At 35.3% G+C, this 24454-nt stretch overlaps 1 protein-coding gene across 2 annotated transcripts in view; it reads right to left on the bottom strand.

Annotated features, from left to right (window-relative positions):
* LOC150098101 (uncharacterized) overlaps positions 1–24454 on the bottom strand; it is a 117449-nt gene that overhangs the window by 19039 nt on the left and 73956 nt on the right. For both annotated transcript variants that reach the window (XM_090405984.1, XM_090405983.1), the window contains exon 2: positions 19233–21853. In XM_090405984.1, the coding sequence (XP_090262110.1) occupies positions 19233–21830 (2598 nt within the window). In that variant the 5' untranslated portion in view covers positions 21831–21853. The remainder of the gene's footprint in view (positions 1–19232; positions 21854–24454) is intronic.

Consider the following 24454-nt stretch of genomic DNA (forward strand, 5'->3'; position numbering starts at 1 on the left):
AGTCTAATCTTTCTCCAAAGGAGAAAGTATTATATTATAATTTCAAATTTTGCTGTCGTGAGGGGGCTGATTCCCTAACGTTTTTGGTTAAAGTTAAAAATTAACAGACAAATAAGAATCAAACTATTAAATAGGAAATGTATAAGTAACAAATTTTCTTATTGGTGCAATAAAATTTTGACTTGAATCTAAAATGTTACAGAATTTCTTTTTCTATCATTTTTTTTTCCCTCCAAATAAAGGGGGCCAAAAATAAAATCTTGCACAGGGCTCATGAAAAGCTAGTTATAGCACTAGTACAGAACTATATTTAAGTCTTTTCAAAATTAAAAGCACCTCTCATATACACAATTCATGCCTCTAAACTATAGATTCATATGTAATCACTTAAATTTTTAGTAAATTTTATTTTAATAAAAATGTAAAATAAATTTTGTTTCTTGTAATTATTGTTTCCTTTCTTTCAGTGAAATTGAATGGCAAATGGCACTTATTACATTTATAGAATCAACTAATTTTGGTATTAATAATAAAATTAAAGTTATCTTCTATATTTGGATCTTGACGTTAAGGTCATCTTCAGGAATGCATACATGTGCCTGTATATATTACTCATTTACCAGAAGACAATGCCAAAAACGAAATTTTTCAGGAAACTAGCTGGCAAGTTTTGAATCATTGCTCAATATTCTTTTTAAAAATTATTATTTACTAAAAAAAAAAAAAAAAAAAAAAAAAAAAATCAGCTAACGCCTTTTTATTCCCGTATACTGGGAGTAGGCGAGGCCATTTAGCCCTATCTAACTTTTGGAGACTGAGTGGGCAGTTCAATCTCCACTGGTTTCAATCAGAGATAGATGGCCCAAGGCTATCACTAATTAAGCGGTACACAGTGAAGAGAGACGGCTCAAATGTGCCGCCATCTCGTGGTCCCTAACCCTAACACAATATATTTAATGTCTGAAATAATGTGGGTTCTATGGTCGATTTTCTTGAGTTTACAGGACGAAAAACCCGAGTTTCCGGGAGGAAAAACCTGCTTGCCCGTGCCAGAGATCGACTAACTCGGGAACCGGTCGAAAAAAGGCTTAGAAAAATTTCCTCTAGTCGCGACTAGACTCGAAACCAAGTCTTCCTTCGTGCGGCCAAGCGCCGTGGTGTGCAAACGCCACATCCACTGAGCTACACAGGCTCTTATTATTTACTAAGGGGAAACAATTGTCAGAAAGTTCTCAGAAACTCATGTTTTTCTTCCAGTAAATAGAACTCAAAGTTCCCTTTCAATTTCTGCAGATAACTCAAAACTGAAATATTTTTTAGTTATATCATTCTTCTGGCAAATGAGCAATATATGCTATATTTAAAAGCAACTAAACCCTGTACTATGGTTAGGTATGCATTATGCCTAATGCTAATTAGCCTGCATTGCCTAATTTCTTTTGGGCAAAAAAAAGTTAATTTTTAAAAAAATCTTTTATAGCCTACAAAAAATGCAGGATCAGTTCACTTTTAATGTTTTATATATTTAATATATATGTATATATATATATTCATGAATATGACCTTCATGTAAAGGGTGAACCATAAAAGATAATTTCATTAAAGTTATCTCAGAACAGTAATTGATTCCATAAATTTAATATAATGAGTATCTTAATTATTGGTTACTTACATATTCCGAAATCAACTGATTTTTGTTCCTGTCTGCATAGCATAAAGATATATAATGAACATTACGTGCAAAAACTTGATATATTGTTTATTTCTACCTATTGGCAAAAAATAAATAAAATAATATCTAAATCAATATCTAAATCATTTTAACATGAGTCTTGCACTGGGCCAAATTCCAAAGGAATGGAAAGAGATTAAACTTGTTCCAATTCATAAGGGAGGTGATAAGACTAGGACTTTTGAGTCATAGGAAAGTGTGTGTGTGTGTATATCTGGAGTTGTGATTAAAGTGTTAGAGAGGTTAGTTAGGACCAAGATTCAGAATTGGGTTGATAACAAAAAATACTCTTTAGTGGCCAGCATGGGTTTGTTAAAAGAACATGTTTTAGCAATCTGCTTATTATAATAAAGTGACAAATGCAGTTGATAAGTGATGCATACACAATAGTATATTTAGATTTTGTACAGGCCTTTGATAAATTGCCACGTAACAAGGTGCTAATTAAATTTGAACAGATGGGGCTGAACAGTAGATTAGTTTGCTGGATTAGAGGCTGTCTGATGGGTATCAGCAAGTTGTCTGTGGAGGAAAGATATTCCAGAAGAGGAAAGTTACTGGTGGTGTACCCCAAATGGTCTGTTTTGGGTCCATTGCTGTTTAATTTGTATGTAAATGATATTGGGGGAGTTCTGAATGGTGAAATGCAGTTGATTCAAAGTTGGGGAATCAGGAGTAAAGCAGATGCTGGAAGAGGACTTGAATACACCGACTGAATAGGTAAATAAGTGGGGATATCAATTCAATGTTGTGAAGTGAGGTTTTGAAATTTGGGAAGTAGAGATGGGATGTAGAGTACGCAATCGGTAGAAATATTTTGGAAGAAGTAGAAGAGATGAGAGATCTAGGAGTGATTGTGGAAAGTACCTAAAATTTTGAGGATATATTGCACTTTCACTTCATCCACATGAACGAATCACTGCCCTTCAATAATTTTCTTTATTCGTGGGAATAAAAAAAAAAGTCACATGGAGAGAGAGAGAGATCGGGCGAGAATGGAGCACAACCGCCATTTTGTTTTTCTTCAAGAACTGTTGAACAGCACCAAGATACATTCCCAGTCCCAACTTTTGAAAGTTCTGGGCATTAAGAACTTACTCCCTCCAATCGCGACAAACATTCTCGCAAATTTTTTTTTTTTTTGATCCTCTGTGAGCAAACGAAGCACAAATTTAATGGACACACTTTTCATTTGCAACGGAAGAATCAAATCTTAAAATTCATTGGCAAGAATTCCATGACAAATTCGTCTCTTCAGAAACTTGCTCAATGGCTTTTCGATGATTTTCATCGATTTCCTCTCAAACATTTTTGAAGTTACCATCATTTCTACTCGTCGAAGATCAACCAGCTCATAAACCACTCGTAGACCTGCGTTATCCTTAAAGGCTTACCAAGGCATAACAATGGTTTCAGCTGCAGTTTTACCCAAAAGAAAAAATTTCTCACTTTCTCTCTGTTTCTTGTGGTCAGCCATAACAAACTCGCCCAACTTGCTTTAAGCACTAACAAAAAAGGAGCCAGAACAATGAACCAGTTCAAACAACATGATGACACTTGCCAGATTGGTGCAGAAACTGCACACTCACAATATCTAGTGCAGTGGTGTAGCTAGAGTTTTTGCCACCTGGGGCAGTCCCTGAGTTTGTCGCCCCTCTCAATACACACCAAAAATACAAAAAGTCAAAACGCCGTATAGGTAAATAAATTAAAACACTGTTTATTTTTGAAGTAAAACTAATTTCAACATTCTGTTCTTTTTTGCTTTTCTGTTAGCGAAATCGTCGATGACATTGGCGAAATCTATTTCATAGTAATGTAGGTAATTCTTAATCAATTTTATTTAGAAAAACTCAACTAACAGCAAATGTGAGGAAAATTCGCAGTAGTATTACGATATTTGGAAATGAGTTCTCGAGACTGTATTTTAGAATTAACTGCAAAAGTTCAAAAATACTCAAAAGTTCCGCCCGGGGTGGACCATCACCCCAAGCTATGCCTCTGGTCTAGCGGCATCATCAACTAGAAAATGAGCACGCGAAGCCTTGTCGAAGGAACAAATTCTGGTTATTTTTGGGTACTCCGTATATATTTATGTGTGTGTTTGTGTCTTTGTGAGAGAGATCTTTTTCGTGTTAAGCTCAACAAACATGCATCTTTGAAACCTAATTATTGGAAATATATATATATATATATTACTGCTCAAAACAATTGGGGGATATTTTGGTTTTCTTGTAATTATAAAGTTATAAAAATAATTTACAAATATAACACATTTATTTAAAAATATTCTTAATAAATATATACAACAGTGTAGAACACGCAACTGCATACAAAATCATGTTAAGACTTTTCGAAACGTGTCAGCCGTATTAACATGTGGGGGTAAAAAGCGTGGTTTGTTGCACTCGCTTCCACAGTGCATAATCATCACTTCAGTTGTAAACTTGTCACCTACCACCCATTATATTGTTAAAAATGGCAGAGCAATATGATATCCCAGAATCTATGGCCTGGAGAGCCATTGGTTGATTAGAAGATGGACAAACGCAATAAGTTGTCGCTCAAGCGTGTCGTGTATCTAAAAGCATAATTTCGTGACTTTAGAATCGCTTTCTGGCGACGGGAAATGTTCAAAATCGTCTTCATCATAGGTTTATATGCTAAGATTTGCATCAGGGCCGGATTTAGACTTGCTGAGACCCTAAGCTGTAGTTTTTTTAGCTTATACGTAAATCCGGCACTGGTTTGCACTTACCTGCAAATCACAAAAGAACCAAAGAATTTGGGCACCGGAACACCGTAATTGGACAAATGAGGATTGGGCTCGTGGACTTTTTAGTGATGAGTCAGGCAGCGCTGCTGCCTAGTATTTTTCTTGTGTGTGCGCTATTAATGTTTGGTGCCTTTCCAAAAAAGTTTTTTTGAATAAAGCGTGAACAGGAAATGAAAAACAAATGAAAACCGCTTTACAGTATGTTACCTACGGATTAGTCCTACTTATACAATTTTTTTTACACGAAACTCAACAATTAATCAGAAGTTGATTTATGATACATCAAAAAATAAAGAACTTTTAGGTATATTTTCGTAAATTTTAATCAAAAATTACAGTGATATAATCGGGTTCAGGATACGATTTCAGAATTTATTTGTTCATTTCCGGGAAGATTTCAAGGGGCCCGAACGGAAGACGACGTACATTCATAATTATATGTACCATTCGTTGTTTGTTTTGTTAAACTCTTATCTCATATTTTTTGACATCTTTTAGGCGCCTGTGTATATTGCACACGCCACCAGTCGGGCCTGAGTCCAGGTTTAGTCTGCAACCAGATAACCGACGTATAATGATATAGTGTGAAAGTGGAACAAGAAATATTCCAGTTTGTTCGTGAAAGACCTCCCCCCCCCCCCAACATCAAGGTGGGAGTGTGATGGTATGGGCTGGAATAAGTATAGGTGCCCATAGTGATTTCTATTTTATCAGAAACGGTTCCTCAACAGCCCAAAGGTATCACGATGAGATTTTAAAACCTATAGTTCGTCCATATGCTGCTGCAATTGGCCAAGAATTCATTTTTATGGATGACAATGCTCGTCCACGTCATGCAAATTTGGTACTAGAGTGGTTTTAGGAAGAAGGTATTGAACGAATGGACTAGCCTGCCTGTTCACCAGATTGTAGTCCAATCGAACACGCCTGGGATGCTTGAGGTAGGTGCCACCACGATCGCCTTAAGAGCTCGAAATTGCTCTCACAGAAGATTTGGGGAAATATCCCACAAGAACTATCTGATTATCTTATCGTCCATGCAATCAAGATGTACAGCTCTTTTGGCTGTTAATGGAGACCATACGCCCTATTAAAAATTAACAAAGCGTTTTTAGCTATTCTTGTTGTTAGTCTTGTTAAAATTATTTCATGCTGAAGTGTATAATTTGTTAAATTTGTAATAAATATAGATTATTTAAACAATATCTCATCAATTACACCTTATCCATAAGTAAGAAATATTTATTCCTGTATCAAGTACCCCATAGTTATAATTATTTGTAGAAATTTATAATTATCCAATAGAAACTAATTGTTTTGAGCAGTGTATACACACACACACATGAGGATGGTCTGAAAAGTCCTCAGCCTAACAAATTTATAACGAATTTATAATTTCGAAATATAATAACGAATTTATAATTTAAAAATTATTTTTATTTTTCAACATAATCTCCCTTAAGACTAATACAATTATTCCAGCGATGCTCTAGCTCCATTCTCCCGTACCTGTAGTGGTTCTCAGTAAGATCTGCAAAATACCCCTCTACAGCTACAATCACCTCTTGATTTGAAGAAAAACGTTGACCAGCGAGGAAGAGTTTTAGTTTTGGGAAGAGATAGAAGTCAGGGAGCCAAATCTGGGGAATAGGGTGGATGTTCCAACAATTCATAATGCAGATCCCTTAATTTTCCCATTGCCAAAACACATTTGTGGGCAGGTGCATTGTTCTAATGAAAGATGATTTTTTTTCTTCTACAAACCGGGTGTTTTCTCACGAATTTTTTTTGTCTAGTCTGGTTAAAAGATTGGAATAATATTCCCCGGTTGCTGTTTTACCTTTTTCAAGATAATTAATAAACAAAATACCTTTAGCATCCCGAAACACATATGCCATGACCTTTTCTGCAATGGAATCGACTTTATCTTCTTTGGTGCTGAACAATTAGCTTCTGCCCACTGTTTTGATTGCTGTTTGGATTATGGTGTGTAATGGTGAATCCAAGTCTCATCCATAGTAATAAATTGATGCACAATATTCTTGTTAAAACGCTCCAAGCATTGTTCAGAGGTTTTCCTGCGAGTGCTTTTTTTATCTGCTGTGAGCAAGATGTGTGCACACATCTTGCACAAAACGTTTTCATTTGCAATTCTTCATGCAATATATATCCTACACGTTTTTTTTTTTGAAATGCCTATAGTCTCAGCAATTTCACGAGCTTTGACTCGCCAATCATCCAATACCATATCGTGCACTTGATCAATGATTTCTGATGTTACATTTTTTGGACATCCTTCACGTGGATCATCTTCAAGCCTGGTATGGTCACGTTTAAACTCGGCAGCCCATTTCTTAATTGTCGAAAACGAAGGAGAAGAGTGCCCATGAACTTTTATGAACTTCGAATGAATTTCTTTTGGGGTTAAACCTTCTTTTACAAAGAATTTTATAACCTCACAATACTCAATTTTAAACATTTCAAGGGATACAGATAACACTTTTGCTTCAGACAGCTGTATAAAACAAACGAGTTGATAGAATGACTTGCGATTTCGCATGGATGCTAATGACAGATGTACTAACTTATAAAAAAATCGTGCCAATAGTGTTGCCATCTATGGTGAGGCCGAGAAGTTTTCAGACCATCCTCTTACATCAGTCCACATACGAGGGGTCTCCACACCTATAATACGGCAGCGCTGTGTGTGTGTGTGTGTGTGTGTGTGTGTGTGTGTGTGTGTGTGTGTGTGTGTGTGTGTGTGTGTGTGTGTGTGTGTGTGTGTGTGTGTGTGTGTGTGTGTGTGTGTGTGTGTGTGTGTGTGTGTGTGGGCAAATGATTAGAGAGAAGAACGGTGTTGAGGAGTTATATTAATTGAGGAAAGTGATATGGCGAAGATTCCAAATGATAACGGCATATGGGATGAGAAGTTGGGTGAGTTTGGAGCTGAATCATATATGGATGGTTACCAGAACTTACCTGTGTTCGCATATGAGTAGAATATTTTTGTATTGATTACCGTTTTGGGACGAAATTTTAAAACTTATGCCAGTACGTTAGTGGTGTAAGTCAAAAGTTTCAGTTCGCAAGATCAAGTTACAGGTTAGACTTTTCCCAGCGGATATGCTGCGAAAACTGTTTATTGTTTCCACCTACTCATCGTAGTTGGGAACTCTAACGACTCAACCTACCGCCTGCACTACTTTATTCACCATCCACGCGCTGAACAATCTATCTACACTACATCTATCGCTCACTAATAGTATTGTTGACTGTTAACTGTATGCGTTCTGGCCGGTTTGGCTGTGTGCAGGATGAAAATCCTGAGTTTCCTGAAGAAAAAATCTTAGATCTGTATGAAATCGGCTAACTCACCAATGCCAATGGTCATATTAACTCCTTAACATACAAAGACGTCTGTGACACGTGTTTTGTTTATTTCACCAAAATTGATTTTGAATTTTGGTTTCACATATAAATACAACCGAATATAGACGCTAGACAATCTTGTGCCTATTTCCTTTCAGCCGAGAAAAGTTGCCAACGGCATGTATCGGCTATTTCGTTTGCGTTTGCACAAATTCATCATTATTTTTCAAATAATGATGAATAATTTGATCCAGCAAATCACCCTCGCCCAAAAGAATTGGCAGAAAAACGACCGCTTTCTGATTTTCAATTGGTACGTTAAGGGGTTAAGATTTCCCTAACCATGATGAAAATCGAACTCCCAGAACGGCATTTTCTCGCCGTTCTTCCAAATTAGATACGGAGGCAATTAATAATACACTTCGATTTTTTATTTTTATTTTTATTTTTTTTTTGTACGTTCAGTTTCAACAAAAATAGCCAAACTTCTGAAGTCTTTCAACGTCAGAGTTGCTCTCAAACCTATCGAAACTATACGCCACATTTTAAGATCTTCTAAGGACATTAATGCCTTCTTTAAATACGCAGGTGTATAAAACATCCCAAGTTCCTGTGAATTAAATTGCATAGGCCAATCATCAAGAAGCCTGAAAATTCGAAAAAAAGAACATATAGGGGATGTGAACAACAACAGAACAGATATACTTCAGGATTAGCCCATCACTTCTCGATTTCTAACCACATCATCGATTGGGATAACAGCTCCTTATATAGAAGAAGATTTTCGATGTAGAAGCTTCAAAGAAGCTGCAGGTGCACTCCTTTCGGGAGAAAATCTAAACAGAAATGAAGGACTGATTCTGAAAAAACATCTGGAAAAATCTAATAAATTCACTCAGCTTACCAGAATTTCATTTCGCTAAAAACTATATAACGCGCTCAATAAACAATGACCGAGACACCACGCTCCATACTTTTGATGTCACGCGTCAGTTTTAATTCATTTGACTGTGTTACTCGATTCTTCTTTTTTACTAACAAACGTTAATGTGTACCGTTATACTTGTCCTGAAGAAGACAGAATAGCTGGTGAAACTTGTTGACAATTTGTGTATATCATTTAGTGATATCTGCTCAATGAATAAAACCAAAAAAAAAACTGTTTTAATACACTTCGATGTTTTATGTACATGTCAAAAATGTGAAAGATTTATTTACTGTGAAGATGAAAGGAATAAGAGTATTATTGTCGGAAGTGCGATAACAGACTGGAGCATTTGAACAAAGGAATATCGTGGGAGAGAGAGAGAGAGAGAAGAGAGTAACCAATGGGAGGTGAAGAACTTGAAGGGCGATTTAACGTACGAAGAAGCCATTGACTGGTGTGAATTACAGGCAGAAAGTCAATAAGATATAAAAAAGGGGGGTCAAAAGATGATCGGGATTTGATTATTACTGACGTGATGAATTACAGGTTACATAAAACGTTTTCCAAGTGACATAAGCCAAAAAAAAAAAAAACTGAAGCTTTGAATGGAAGAAATGAATAGCTAATGTAGTGGTGGATACTAAAAAAAATGTTGAAATAGATTTGAATTTGTTGCTGGGGTAAAAAATAATAGTGAGTGAAAATAGGCATGAAACGGAGAAGGAAAACAGAGTTAAAGAATGGCATGATGGAATAGCTGCGAGCGTATGGCAAAATGTGTGCAGTTTGTGAAACTGAAGAGAAGTCGGGTGGTTTACAGCTGAGAGGCTGCATTTAATTGAATTTGGTATTAGACATTTACAGCGACTGCTGTTAAATGAGAGATATGATCTACAGATGAGAGAGAGAGAGAGAGAGAGAGAGAGAGAGAGAGAGAGAGAGATTGAAAACTATGAGAAACCGATACAAATAGGCGAGAGAGTGGTTATGATAGAACAAAGCGAGTCTATCGCTTTGCCCTGCGCATCCTGGCAAAGATTTTGCGTTAAGTTATTCGTATTTTATGAGAAAGTGATAAATAGAAGGACATTAAATTTCTCTACAATAATAAATCTTTCTAAAGAGTTATCGAAAGAGTTTATTTTTTCTTTCTCCTACAGATTGTTATATGCGGAAAACCTGTTGAACTTTGGAATATTTTTTAAAGACTTTTACGATCTACAAAAAAAGCAGCGTTCCTTTCCAAAAATATCCTATTGGCCGTAAGATCTGTTCGAAAGGCAAAGCTTCCATAGCTGAAGAAGTTTGGAAATTCACAATGGCAACATTGTCCACAAAATCAAGGTTAAATTAGGCTTTACTGCTCATGTATTCACAGAACATCATTAAATGGATGGTAATTGTTTCGATGCCATGCCTTATCTAGAAGATAACCAACTATACCGTCTTCTCAAGGAATCTAGTGAAGTTATATGCTTGAGTGGAAGTCTAAACAAGAACACGGATCGACATTTGAAAACTACTTATCCGTCTACATAGTGCAGGAGATCTTTTCTACGGCAAGAATCATCTACGAGCCACATGAAATAAAGGAACTGCGGTACGGCAAACGTGCTAAACACGTGTGTATGATTTACTCATCTCTGAATTACTTTGATTTTTTTTTTATAAAATAATTGGTGTCTTTAATTTTTCAAGTTTGCTTTTCGTTTTTAGTGATTTTCTTTATATAAACGTGAAGATACTCTCGAAAAACTGACGGCGAAGCTGATGCTTTTCTTTCAATCCTATTAAAGATATTTTAATGATTGCATATCTTGGTCTTATCTTACTCTTTCATGATTTGTTATCGAGATATTTCCTTCTCTAAATCAGCGTGAAACTTCCAGTTTTCCATTTCTGACAACAAATTTGAGAGATCGCACTGTTCGGTTCAATTCGATATGGCATTTTGTTGTTTCTTACGTTGCTGAAATTTGATAATTTTTTTTCTGAAATTATGAGGAAGGGATTCCTCTATAGATCTCAGAGTGATCTGCAAAGGCATCTGGTGAGGAATTCGATGATTTCAAGTAAATGTGGAATATATTTATTTTATATGTTATTTATTCTTTGTGAAAATTTCAGCCCAAGTAGACAAAAGATTTGGAACTAGACAAGATTTGAAATATATCAGTTTCCAGCGTTACTTAAGGCCCTCTGAAAAAATTGGACAACTCGGACTAACATGAAGAGAGGAGCTGTAGGGGTATTAGTTCCTGCACAGATATTCTACAAGTCGCATCATTCGTCTAGTGTCGACCAAATTTGCAACATGCTTGTTTCTCACAGTGTTAAAAATCTGTGAAAAAATTCATTAATTTTTGAATTCATACTAAAGATACTCTTGATATATGGATGAAATATTTATGCACATAAAACTTCTAATGTAAGTATTCTGTTGTATTAATTTTTCTTTTAAATGTCTACTTAGTTTCAGTTCATAGAAATATTTCGTCATTTCAGTTTTAAGTATTTCACAACAGCGATAAAATTCACCTCCCACCTGATAACATTCACAAACATTCATGTAGTGGGATTTTAGCCCACAACCTATTGGTTGAGGAATGAACGACGCTATGCACTTAGCCAACCGGGCCGAGTCAAAACTGGTTGAATGAATATGATCTATAGCGATATTTTCCTTTCTTCTCCTTCTTTTAAAACCTCACCCACCATTTTGGTTCCAGTTGTGTCGAACTGCCCAGACACAACTGGAACCAAAATGGTGGGTGAGGTTTTAAAATAAGGAGAAGAAAGGAAAATACCGCTATAGATCGCATTCATTCAACCAGTTTTGACTAGTTAATTGTTTGTTTATTGACCTATTTCATCTTACAAAAACATAAAAATAAAAATAAAAAAAAGAAAAGAAAAGAAAAGAAAAGAAAGAAAAACAAAAGAAAAAATCCAAGCCTTTTTATGAGAGGGTATTTTACATTCCTATCTTATACTGGAGCTCCGTGGTGGCTTGAAAGAGGTCTTTGTTCGGTCTCTAGCACATGGTTTTCGGATAATTTTAAAGTAAATAAAAAAAGACATTAAAATATATATATATATATGAAAAAGCTTTAATGACTGATACCGAGAGAAAAAAAGGATGAAATGGTATATTTGAAAAGATACTATTAGTTTACTAGTTTCGTTGAATTGATCAACATCTTCAGGTATCACAATCAAAAAACAAGTATAAAAAGACAGTAGCGTGTTTGAAAACAAAATGCGAGCTTCAGTTCCAAACAAACGGATACTAAGCGCTGTCGCGAGTGCGCCAATACTGAACAGAATATACCATGTCATCCTTTTTTATCTCGGTATCAGTCATTAAAGCTTTTTCATAATATTCCAATCGAGTAAAAATGAATTCTGAATAAGTGAAAAATAAACTCTCAACACATATAAAAATATCAAACGTCTGAAAACTTTTGTGACCATTGTGACCTAGGAAGGAAAAATGAATTCTTAATGTGCTTTGACAATTTTCCCGATAAATAGCGCTACTTTGTTACAGCATTCGAAACATGGATCTCATCTATTTGGGTCTACTTCAGAGAAAGAAAACTTAATGTAATTTTCTGTAGTTCATAGACAAACACGCTACTGTCTTTTTATACTTGTTCTGTTATTACAATTTTAAGTCTCTGTAATTCTTTATATATTTCTTTGATTGTGATACCTGAAGATGTTGATCAATATATATATATATATATTTTATGAAAAAAATTGAATGACTAGAACCGAGATTTAATTAAAAAGGTTTTAATATAAACACACTACTAGTTTCGGCCTGTAACAGCCTTCTTCAGGTGACATTATAAAAGAAAAAACACTAAACATTGAGGGTTAAAAGACTATGAACATCATAGACAGTCTTTATACATAATTAGCATTAAAACGTTGTAGTTGTATTTGAAGCTGTTCTTTCATTTGTTGCATTGTTGGGAGAGTGCGTGCTTGCTGCATCACGTGAACGCCAGTACATGATTACAGCTGAATGACTATCAGGGAGGTTGTAGCTTAAGTTGTTATTTAGATGAACAGGATTGAAGATGATTTCTCTCGATTCCACAATTTTTCTCTCTATTTCGTCACTGCAACGGAAGATGTTTGTAGATTTTTCCCAGCAGACTTTGTGACTTTGGTTATCATCATTAGGATTAGCCGAGAAGAGAATGACTTGATAATGCACTTGCTCGCTGTCTCTTGTAAGTAATGTCTCTCATGTGTTCTTCCATACGCATTTCGACAGATTTGTCTGTCTGCCCGAAATAAGGAATATCGCAGTCACATAATTTCGGGCAGACAGACAAATCTGTCGAAATGCGTATGGAAGAACACATGAGAGACATTACTTACAAGAGACAGCGAGCAAGTGCATTATCAAGTCATATTCTCTTCTCGGCTAATCCTAATGATGATAACCAAAGTCACAAAGTCTGCTGGGAAAAATCTACAAACATCTTCCGTTGCAGTGACGAAATAGAGAGAAAAATTGTGGAATCGAGAGAAATCATCTTCAATCCTGTTCATCTAAATAACAACTTAAGCTACAACCTCCCTGATAGTCATTCAGCTGTAATCATGTACTGGCGTTCACGTGATGCAGCAAGCACGCACTCTCCCAACAATGCAACAAATGAAAGAACAGCTTCAAATACAACTACAACGTTTTAATGCTAATTATGTATAAAGACTGTCTATGATGTTCATAGTCTTTTAACCCTCAATGTTTAGTGTTTTTTCTTTTATAATGTCACCTGAAGAAGGCTGTTACAGGCCGAAACTAGTAGTGTGTTTATATTAAAACCTTTTTAATTAAATCTCGGTTCTAGTCATTCAATTTTTTTCATAAAACTATGTATGTTAACCGAGTCAATGATCATTCTGTCATATATATATATATATATATATATATATTATAAGTTTGCACCCTTTCGTGGGGTGGAAGTCATTTAAAAAAGTAAGTAAATAAATAATCACTGAAGAAGAAAATTTGACACACAACTCTTCATCCAAAATTTTAAATAAATGCTGAATATACCTGAGTACCTTGAAAATCGGAATTCGTGGATTATTGAAAGCTTTTAATAAGTTGTGTTGTTGTTTTAAATTTTCCAAGTTACTTCTTTAGATAATAAACTGTATTTGTATTCGACTGTGTGTATTTTCCTACAAAGTAGTGCTAAAATTTTAAACTCCAGGGTGTTCATACCAAAGAGATCTGAAACAAATCTACTTAACGGGTAATTTTTCTGCATTACTGATATACACTGTAGCTTTAGAGTTTCGCAGTTTCTTTAGAGAAAATTATAATACTGAATTCAGATTCATATTCCAAGACATACATAAATTGATAGACAGAGCAGACTACAAAGGTAAGAATAACCAGTACCGGCTCGAGGGTATGTGGCGCCCATAGGGCAGTTTTATCAACGCATTGTAAGACAAGACAAGCATCATAAAATTCTTTATTGTTAAAAGCAGTTTATAGTTATTGCCAAAACAGTGCGTATACAGCATTTTGGGGACACTGCTCGTACCACCAATGCTTCCACTTTATTATTACTATTACTTCGACTAACGCCATTACTTTTTTTTACGATGTTGGCTCCCCAAAGCCATTACGCCCCTACGGTGCCTCTTGTGCCTAAGCCAAGAGCCGGCCATGAGAATGAGCGTCATATCTGTCAACAAAATTAAATTTAGGAAACGTCTACTTGGCAGTAGCAGACCATTTGTCCTGATACGTGAAATGTAAAATAAGATGCAATATACTTCGTGCAGTTGATAGCTATGTGCATTCGCATAAAATGAATTATTTAACAGAACAGACTATTATTTCCGTAAATACTACATACACCGTGAACATATATCTTTCTATATTACAAATATGGTAGTGGGTGATGATGATTTTAATGGCGCAAAGGCTCATACTGCGCCATATCAAAGGCTATAGCAAGGTAAAGCAATCACAAACATCCATGTCCGTAGCGGGATTCGAACCCGCGACCTGTTGGTTGGAGATTAAGTATGCTAACCAGACCGGCTCGTAGAGAGTTCTGAGGATGGCGCACAAATTGTGCTACAACAGAATTAAAGGCAAAGCATACCTATGCTTTGCCTTTAATTCTACTATCCAGCTTGTTCGTGATGGAGGTTACCCTCCTATTTCTTAATGGATTTTTTACAACACTCAAAAAGAATTAAAATAGAATTTAATACTTCCTATATTTCGTCCTAGTGACTAGGACGAAATATAGGAAGTATTAAATTCTATTTTAATTCTTTTTGAGTGTTGTAAAAAATCCATTAAGCCTCCAACATGATGTCCTCACAGCACTTAAGCCTCTACACACGTACCCTCCTATTATCACTTCATGGTATTTACTTCGATAAAATAGACAGTTCTAGACCTTTTCTGAGAATACTGAATGTTGGTAGACTGAATAAATAAATCTGCTAACGCCTTTATTTCTCCCCGAGGAAGCTACTTTAGCCCTAACTTTTGAAATTTGATGCCCATTCGGTCTCCACCCCTCAGCCATCATTGACAACTGGCTCAAGACTGTTAATGATCCAACAGCATCTGGGAAGGGGGAGTATGGCAGACATCTGCAACTGTCTCATGATACCTAACCTTAACACTGTATATTATTGTCTAAAATAGCTGAGTTCTACTGTCGATTTTCTTGAGTTGCGAGTAGAACTCAGAAAACACAATTTTCCCAGAGAACAAACCTTCTCTACATCACCATGCCGAGATCGAACACTGAACTATCTGAAAATAAAAGGCCTAGAAAAGATTCCACCAGTTGGCAACTAGAATCGAAATTCTCGGTCTTTTTTTTTTCTTTCCGAGAGCCTAATACCGTGAAAACAAACGCCATTTCTACAAGGTTACACATGTATCCTATTAACAGGGCACCCTATTATTAAAACTCAAAATGACAAAATGCATAAGTTCTTTAGATAAGAATTTCGTGTGGAAAAATAGTTTTTCTTTTTTACATTCATTCCAATTGCCATAGCTAGCGGCCTTTACATTTCTTTCTTTCTTTCTCTCTCTCTCTGTTTGTCTATCTTCTTCGCTTTCTTTCTTTATTACTATTTTTTATTTATTATTTTTTTTGCAGGGAATATCCCCATGCGAGAGTGTTTTCCACGACTTCACATAGCAGGTCCAAGAAGTCAGGAACAAACGTGTTTGGCTTCAACAGTAACAACAAAACCAGAAATATTTTTAATGTCCCTAATATTGTTATGAACACTAGAAAAGTCTTCTTATTCACATGCTGGATTTGAACTCATGTCTTGTCCAAACCAATGGACATGACAATAATTACTGCCCAGGAATATCCACCAAATGCAAGATATTAAGGCATATTTGTGTATAACAAATGACATCATAAGCTGTGAAAAGAAAAAGGAAGTTGTTCGTCAGTTTTCTCTCATTAAACTAAAACGAATAAGAAGCAGAAAATATATTAACTTTGTCTTATGTAGATACGTTCGTGTTTTTTTTGTTTGTTTGTTTTTTTTAAGAAATATACAGGGTCGGCTCAAACGTCGGTTTTTTGAGTCTCAGAGAGGCCTCTCACTTTCAAATTTCTAAGAAAATTTTGATAAGAAAATTTTTTATGTTTCGAAGATGTATTGATATGGGAAATATTTTAGTATATAACTATATGTATTTAATGTTTGTAAATTATGTTTAATAAATTTGTATGATTTTTCGATAAAAAAAATTCTTTTTTTACAAATATTTTGGGAACCCACTAATGACATATTCCCAGGGCCGACTCCGCAAAACCTTCAGCCGGCCCTGGGAATATGCGATGAGAAGAAATGAAAATAATTTGCTTTATTTTTCATAATGAATTTCAATAATTGTAGAATTTTTGGCATGGGGTTTGTTTTGTTCATGACATTTATTTGTTTGGATCAGTTTCGTGTTTTCAAATTAACTTTGGTTGGGTCTTGATGTTTTCAATAGGATGACAAAACCATGAAACGTTGCGAAAGATCCAATTCGCGGGACTAAATTGAACTAGTTTCTTCTTCTTTACAGTACACTTGCGAGTGCGCGCGCGCGCGCGCAATCTAATGCAAAATATGATGCAAGTGAGATACAAGACTGTTCGCGACATCATGATAAACTACCTTAGCCTTTTGTCTCTGAAACTTAAGGGCAGAGATTTGCCTTTAAGTTTCAGAAAGGAAGAAACTAATCCCCATGTGATAAAAAGAAAGAAAGAAAAGTTTTTGAAATACTCTCAAAAGTGTAGCAACTCCGTAATAAGTGTATATCTTCCAAAGTCACATTCATTGAAGGAAATATATAAAATTAACGAAAGGTTCTGGAACATTTTGACATAACTCGTATAAATACAATTTGCAGCCCTAACCTGAAAACTCCATTCCCTACCCACATTACGGATACAATGAGAACTAGATCAGGCCCGCTCATCGCTGTATTAAACTCTTAAACGTTCAGCACGTGTCTAGACAAGGAAGCAGATCAAGGGTCATTACTATGTTCAATTTGGTGTCCTTGTTTTCAAGGCCTTACCTGAATGACAAAGAAAAATGTGCAGCAGAATAGATAACTTTTGTTATGTTTTATCACCTGCACAGAAAGTAGGTTATTGCTAAAGGAATTAATGGAGTCAAACGAGTTTTTCCAACAATGTAAATCCGAAAAGGAATAAAGGTGCTGAAAATCAGCAGCACGCAAAAGTGTGTGTGTATATATATATATATATATATATATATATATATATGTTTGTAAATAAATTTATAAAGAAGAAACATATTTTTTTAAGAAGTATCACGAATATTTTTTTTTAAATATGACGAATGAGAAATTTAAAGTATATATACTTGAAATTTCTTATTCGTCATATTTAAAAAAAAATGATTCGTGTTATCAAGGAGAAACTCAAGAATTGAGTTTCTTCTTGATAAATGTATCTACAACTAATGCAGTTTCTATGATTTGAGATTATCCAATTGTATCGGAAATAAAATCGCTTTTGTCCAAGAGAAAACATTTATATGCCATATATGACTATGCGACATAAGTATTTTAACAATATATATATAAAAGTTCTGCATTCTGCCCTTGTCAAGTATTTTATTGTTCAGATCAGTAGTGAGGATAGTTTTTTTTTTTTTTTCAATGCAATATACAACTTTAACTTCGGCGTGCTTTTAATTCATATGATAGCAGCTCGGTTTGTTTTATATTACATTATTACATATTTTTAAACGTCATATATACAGTAACATAAAGCATTAATATCAGTGCATACAAATAAAATTATTCCACGCATAAAACTAAAAATCTGAAATTGTATTTTGCATTTAGAAATCATTCACAAACTTTCTTAGATATCAGGATAATGCGATATAATAGGACTCTATAATCAACAGCCCAGTAATATTTTTAAAATATTAAATATAATCTACAATTTATTATATATATTTACCAGTAGTTTATTAAATTTAATGACAAAACTAAATGCATTCCAGTTAATCATAAACTTATATGCTAAGTATTTCTTAATACACATATATAATAATCTGTTAATCACTAACTTATTTACTTAGAGCTTATTGGTACATTTGGATGAAAAGATTTCAGCTGTGCGTACTGCACTGATGGGAACTGGGCTGCAAGAAATAATGAAGCTAGAGATTTAGGAGTGTTAGTACACTCTGAGTTGCAGTTTAAAGGTCATATTGCAAAAGTGGCTATAACAGCTCATGTGATTACTTGGTTACTGAAGGACACACCGAGAAGCAGAGATAAAAGAGACTGTTATACCTCTTAAAGCCTTGACGGCACCACCCGAACTATAGTGCACATCTTAGTCACCTTAGTTTCTTGGATAAGAGGGATGAGACAAAGTGCAAAGGGATGAGATTCGATTTTTTTGTTTTGTTTTGTTTTGTTTGGAGAGTAGTGAATGAATGGAATGGATTGCCAGCGTCCGTTGTGAGTGATTTTGTGGGTGAAGGTTCAAAACAAAATATGATAGATATTTTGAAAATGATGGCTAGTGTTGATGTTAGTGGACTTCCTGCAATGAGTCCATGGAGGTGTAATAATAACAATAATAAAGGTAACCTAATTCTTTCACTACTGTGCACTGGTTATATAAACAAAGAATTATAACAATTATGAAACATAAACATATTCGTTGCTTATGTGAATGAAATGATACTGAAAAACAAAATATATTCTAATGATATAATAAAGTTGATAAAGAAAAAGAAAAGTGGAAATGAAACTTCTTTTTTTCGAGCTAGGTTATATGATTTAAATGCTATTCTTGTATATCAGCTTCCCTGGACGAATTTTAATTGAGATATTTTAATAGACTTACCATGAGAGATCCATTTCCTTTATTATCTTCTATGTCATCTTCGCTTTTAACTTTTTCTTCCTTACTCTTTCGACTTGTTTTAGATGTCGTACTTTTAGCATCATCTTGCTCCTCTCTATGAGATGAACTCGATAGATCAAAAGCTACTGAGCTGCCACTACGATGTCCAGAAGATGCATCGGAAGGCAGGTCATGTATATCATTTCTCAATGATCGGGATTTCCCATTTCTAGTGGGCTTCTTCCTGTGGCCAGCATGCTTATATTCTGCGAACTTTACTTTCCTTTCGTGATCGTAAATATCCGTATGTCGTCCACATGTACAAGGCATTGCAAGCGAATATCTACTTTTTACAGATCCACTATGTCCAAAGTTTTGGCGAAGTTTTTCTAAGTAAGACAACTCTCTACATTCATCACATGTGCAGGCAGGAAGTGGTTTATGAACATGCCTCGATGTTCTAATGTCGTCCGCCGAACTATGGCGAGAAATATGTTTATTAGAATGTTTACCGTTAGATGTTTCTGTAAATCTAGGAATATTTCGATCTTTTCTGTTGATCTCATTTAGTTGCGATCGGAAAGTTCCTGGTCTTGACTGATTATCGCAGACGCTGCACACACCGTCATCCCAGTATTCATCCCATGACATGTCCGATGCCCAACTCTCTGGTCGAGGACGAGTACTTGAAGTGATTGCATCCTGAATCACTTTCATGTAGTAATCATCACAAGCTCCCTTTGTCATACCAGCTTTCTGCAGTCTAGCGTGTCTAGTGGCTCCACAATGTCGGCAGGACCTGTGACCGTGCCTTGAATATCTTCTACGTTCTTTTGGAGGTCTCTCGGGACTGTGATGGTGAGATTTTCCTTGCTTCGTTGCTCTCACACTTCCTGTCATAGGAGGGGAGGAATCTTTCTTGATTGTCTTATTGTTGACATCTTTCTTTTCTGACAAGCGACTATCTGATGATACTTGATCTCCACGAGTAATTCCGCTGTCCTCAGAATTTGATTTTCTTGGAACTTCTTCAATAGTTGCACTTTCTTTTTCCCCTGATGCAGGCTTAGAATTTTCAGTTTCTTGTGCAGCTTCCTTCTCTACTAAGGGACCATCTGTGCGTGTGACGCCAGAATTGGTTTTGCTGTTTCTTCTTTGTTTCATAGTAGTAATAGAAGTTTTGTTAGTGACTTCGCCCTCATCTGCGGCCTTTATGCTTTCTGCTTTGTCAACTGCTTCACTCTGACTGCTTATTGTAATTTTAGTTTCACTAGTAGTTTTAACCAATGGATTCGTTTGAACATTTCCATCGTTAGATGGCAAGACATCGTTATGCTTTGATTCACCTGATTTCGATAAAGTTGTAAGCAAGCGATCCAGATTTTTAACATTTGAAGACGTCGTTGTAACAGTCTTGTGATCATTTTTCGGGACCTTTTGTTCTGCATTTGCCTGTACAGGTGGTTGAGGGGCACGTGCTTTGGTAGAATGACTGCCCTTTACTTTTGTTTCTTTTGGAGTTATAATTACTGCTTCACTGGACGTTTCTTCCTTAATAATTCCATTTTTGTTTTCTTTTAAGTTTTGATCTGGCTTCACATTGTTCTTCATTTCGGACTTCCTGAATGATGTTTGGGTCTTGATCTCTTTACCTTTAGAGGCCTCTTGAAATTTCTTTATTAGTTCTTCGATACTTTTAGCTCTCTCCTGTATAAGGGAAGGCTTATGTTTGTTAGGATGTGCTACAGTATTATCTTCCTTTTCTGGTTGCTTCATTTCTTTGTCGGTTTCAGAGTTAACGATATCGCTAGATAAAATTTGTTCCTCTTTCTGTTCTGGTTTCTTCAAAACTTGTCTTTCTTGCTGACCACTTTGTTCATCCGTTTGGTTATTTATGATGTGTTCACTCTCTTTGTGTATAATTTTCTCAACCTGTGTATGTTCTGATTTTGGATCGTCATCTGCTTTTTCCTCAGAAAGAGATTCACTGTTGCTCCTAATAACTGTATTGTTTTCTTGTTCCCTAGAAGTTTTATTCTCGTCTTGTGGGCGAGTGGCTGATATTTCTTTCTTTTCGCTGAGAACTGAATTTTCTTTTTCAGTGATCTCACTTCTTAAAGTCTTTATTGTTTCTTCGCCTTTTTTATCTTTGGAGACGTCATCGGATTCTGCGTCATTGCTTTCCTTTTGTGAATCCAGAAGAGTAGTTTCTTGGCTTTGTGTAGTTGGATGTGATTGAAGTTTTACGGTGTCTTCTGTTAGGATTGTTTCTTGTTTTAACGACTCGGCATCGACAATTCGAGAAGTATTCTCTGCACTGTCGGTATTCTCGTCGAAGGTAAGTGGATCTTCTTGATCTGAATTGGCCTTAAAATCTACACTCTCTTCGAATTCGTTTGGAGGCGGTCCAGTGCTAGAGATTAAGCTTCCAGGTTCGTCACTGCTGTCAGTAGTGTCATAAAGCGGATTTACACGACTTACACCAGGATACAAAGAAAAATTAGAGTAGAGGTCCTTGCGGAGTGCAGCGTCACCAGACAGCAAAGTTGGTGGTTTTTTGCGATAGGTTTGCCAATGTCCAAGCAAAAGCTTCAGCATCCCGTTTTCTTTCGGAAGAGTCACTGAAAAAAAAATTAAATAAAATAAGTATGATTATTCACATTTTTACTTAAATACTGTGTAAATGATTCAAAATTAAGTGGATATTGAATACGAGAGAAAGTAGAAATAAGGTAGAAACCGGACCCAGGACCGGTTTCTACCTTATTTGAAGTCTCATCGGTGAGTAGGTAGACCTAAATGTAATACTAAGGTTTCAATAGTCAGAACTTATTTCTTTACTGTACGAGTTGCCAAAAGGTGCACAAATGCAATTACTGAAATAAGAGCCAACAGGCTTCACTTCGGCGAAGTAAAATTATTCAAAATTAAGTCACTGATGAGACCTCAAAAAAGGTCAAAACCGGTCTGGATAGTTACCTTCTCTCATAATTTAGAACAGTAATACATCTCCTAGGAGCTGTGTTTTACATAATGGACAAATACTAAGAACAGTGATCGGATCTTACTCCACCTTTACCACTAGTCGCCCTAGCATTGCACTACTAGATGTTGGCTTACGCTTGGACTCGCTGAACTTTATAGTTTTCTGTATTCGGCATGAAACTCTTAGATTGGATTTCCTATCTTTGAGTTTCTTATTCGGCTAAGAAATAATGTGATATTCAATATCCACTTAATTTTGAATAATTTTACTTCGCCGAAGTGAAGCCTGTTGGCTCTTATTTCAGTAATGTGTAAATGATATTTAAATCCAATATAATCTAGTTACATCTAAGATATTTAATAAAAAAGTAATAACAGGAAAGTTCGCGAAAGAAATTTAATTATTAAATTTTGTCTAATTATGCATTATACTAACTTGCGTACTGTAATATAATATAAAGACATCTAATTATGTCGACCGAATTCACAATGCAAAATAAACTATCATAATTAGCAAGCTGAATGTTATTATTATTATTATTATTGTTATAATTGTTTCCTTAAAGTGAGGTCGCATGTGCATGGAGCAATCTATTAAATCAATTCAGAGCTTTTAGATGTACGAGAAATTCACGTCTGCTTTGCAAAAATGTTTGCGATAAAGGCGATATATTTATCTGATCTTTCGCCATTCACGTTATGAATGTATTTCGACGAGTTCCAGGAGAATGCATACATAATTGAGTGGTTTTTTTTTCAACATCGACCAACAACCGTTGTGTGTGTGTGTGTGTGGTTTTTCAGAGCATTCTGTTACAAATATCCTACTTAAGCCTGTTTCAACACCCAAGGGGAGGGATATTGGCCGGTTCCCAAAGGTTATCTACCAGTTATTGTCCTTGAATGTATTCGGCTTGAGGTATTTAACTGCTTAAGCGAGTGTATGTAAGAAATCTTTCTGTAAATCATGTGATGTAGAATCATGCGACAGAGAGCAGCAATGACATTTAGGTAATCTGAAATTTTTGCACATCAAATATGCGGTGAATAAAATTAATCACTATGTTCCTTTTTTTGTAATTAATTATTTTTTGGTATGTTGCATTTTATAGTTTCAAATACGATTATGAAAAATTTATAACATAAAAGTCAATAACCATGAATAGCATAACTCAAAAGATAAAGGGTAGCTCTCGTTGGAGCTAAAAAAAAAAAGTAAATAAATAAAAAACTAGGATGGCGTATTGTTACTGGAGAATCTTGGAATAACCAAAAAGGAGCACTTGTACTGCTATATGCGCAATGTTATGCTCCGACATACACGTACATAATGACAAGAATCCTTAAGATTTCTTAAATGAGTCTGAAATCGAATTTCTGACAATGCTTCTTAATGTCAATCATAAGTTAGTGGGAAAAATCTTAGATTAGCCTATACTGTATATGTGACTATTTTAGTATATTCGCAAAATACTTGATTATTTTATTTGTAAAGAAGAAAATAGGAGACTCTGTTGTTTAGTTGGTATAGAATCCATTTAGTTAGAAAGATCACGGTTTGAATCTCGTCAATGATGTCAGCGACATCATTGACGAGACATTTTTTTTCGCGTCTTTTCATTCGAATCGTGAGTTAGCCGGTCTCGTACGGCGATAGAATGTTTTTTCCCCGAAAACTCGTTTTGTTCCTCTAAAATAGGCAAACAGGTCTACAGGAATAAGTACTTGACCTTAGAGGATACAACAAAGAAGTGGCATCGCAGGTTGCATTGGATCTCCTTGATCAACCCTAATGAGAGAACTCTATCTATCCTAAGGAATGAATGGGTGGAAAAGGAAGAAGAAGAAGAAGAAGAAAGGGAGAAAAAGAACGGAAGAAATTGCAGAGATTTACTTAATGCCATCCAATTTAGAGGAGATCAAAAAGCTGAACAGAAAATACCTCAGAAATTTGTTGTGGCAGTTGTATATATATATATATATATATATATATATATATATATATATATATATATATTAAAATTTATTTAATGACTAAAAACCGAGGTTTTGAATAAAAAACTTTATTAATACACACGACTAGTTTCGTCTGAGAACAGACTTCATCAGGTGTAAGCGAAAGGACATAAAAATATCAGAGAAAACCATACGATTACTGGATTTCTACACAGCAGAACGTATAAAACAACAGAGGTTTACGTTTTAATGGAAGAAAGAACTCTGGCTGTAGCAACATG

This window comes from Typopeltis vanoorti, chromosome 16, assembly GCF_054136105.1.
Source record: "Typopeltis vanoorti isolate ZY-2024b chromosome 16, IOZ_Tvanoo_1.0, whole genome shotgun sequence".
Lineage (NCBI taxonomy): Eukaryota > Metazoa > Arthropoda > Arachnida > Uropygi > Thelyphonidae > Typopeltis > Typopeltis vanoorti.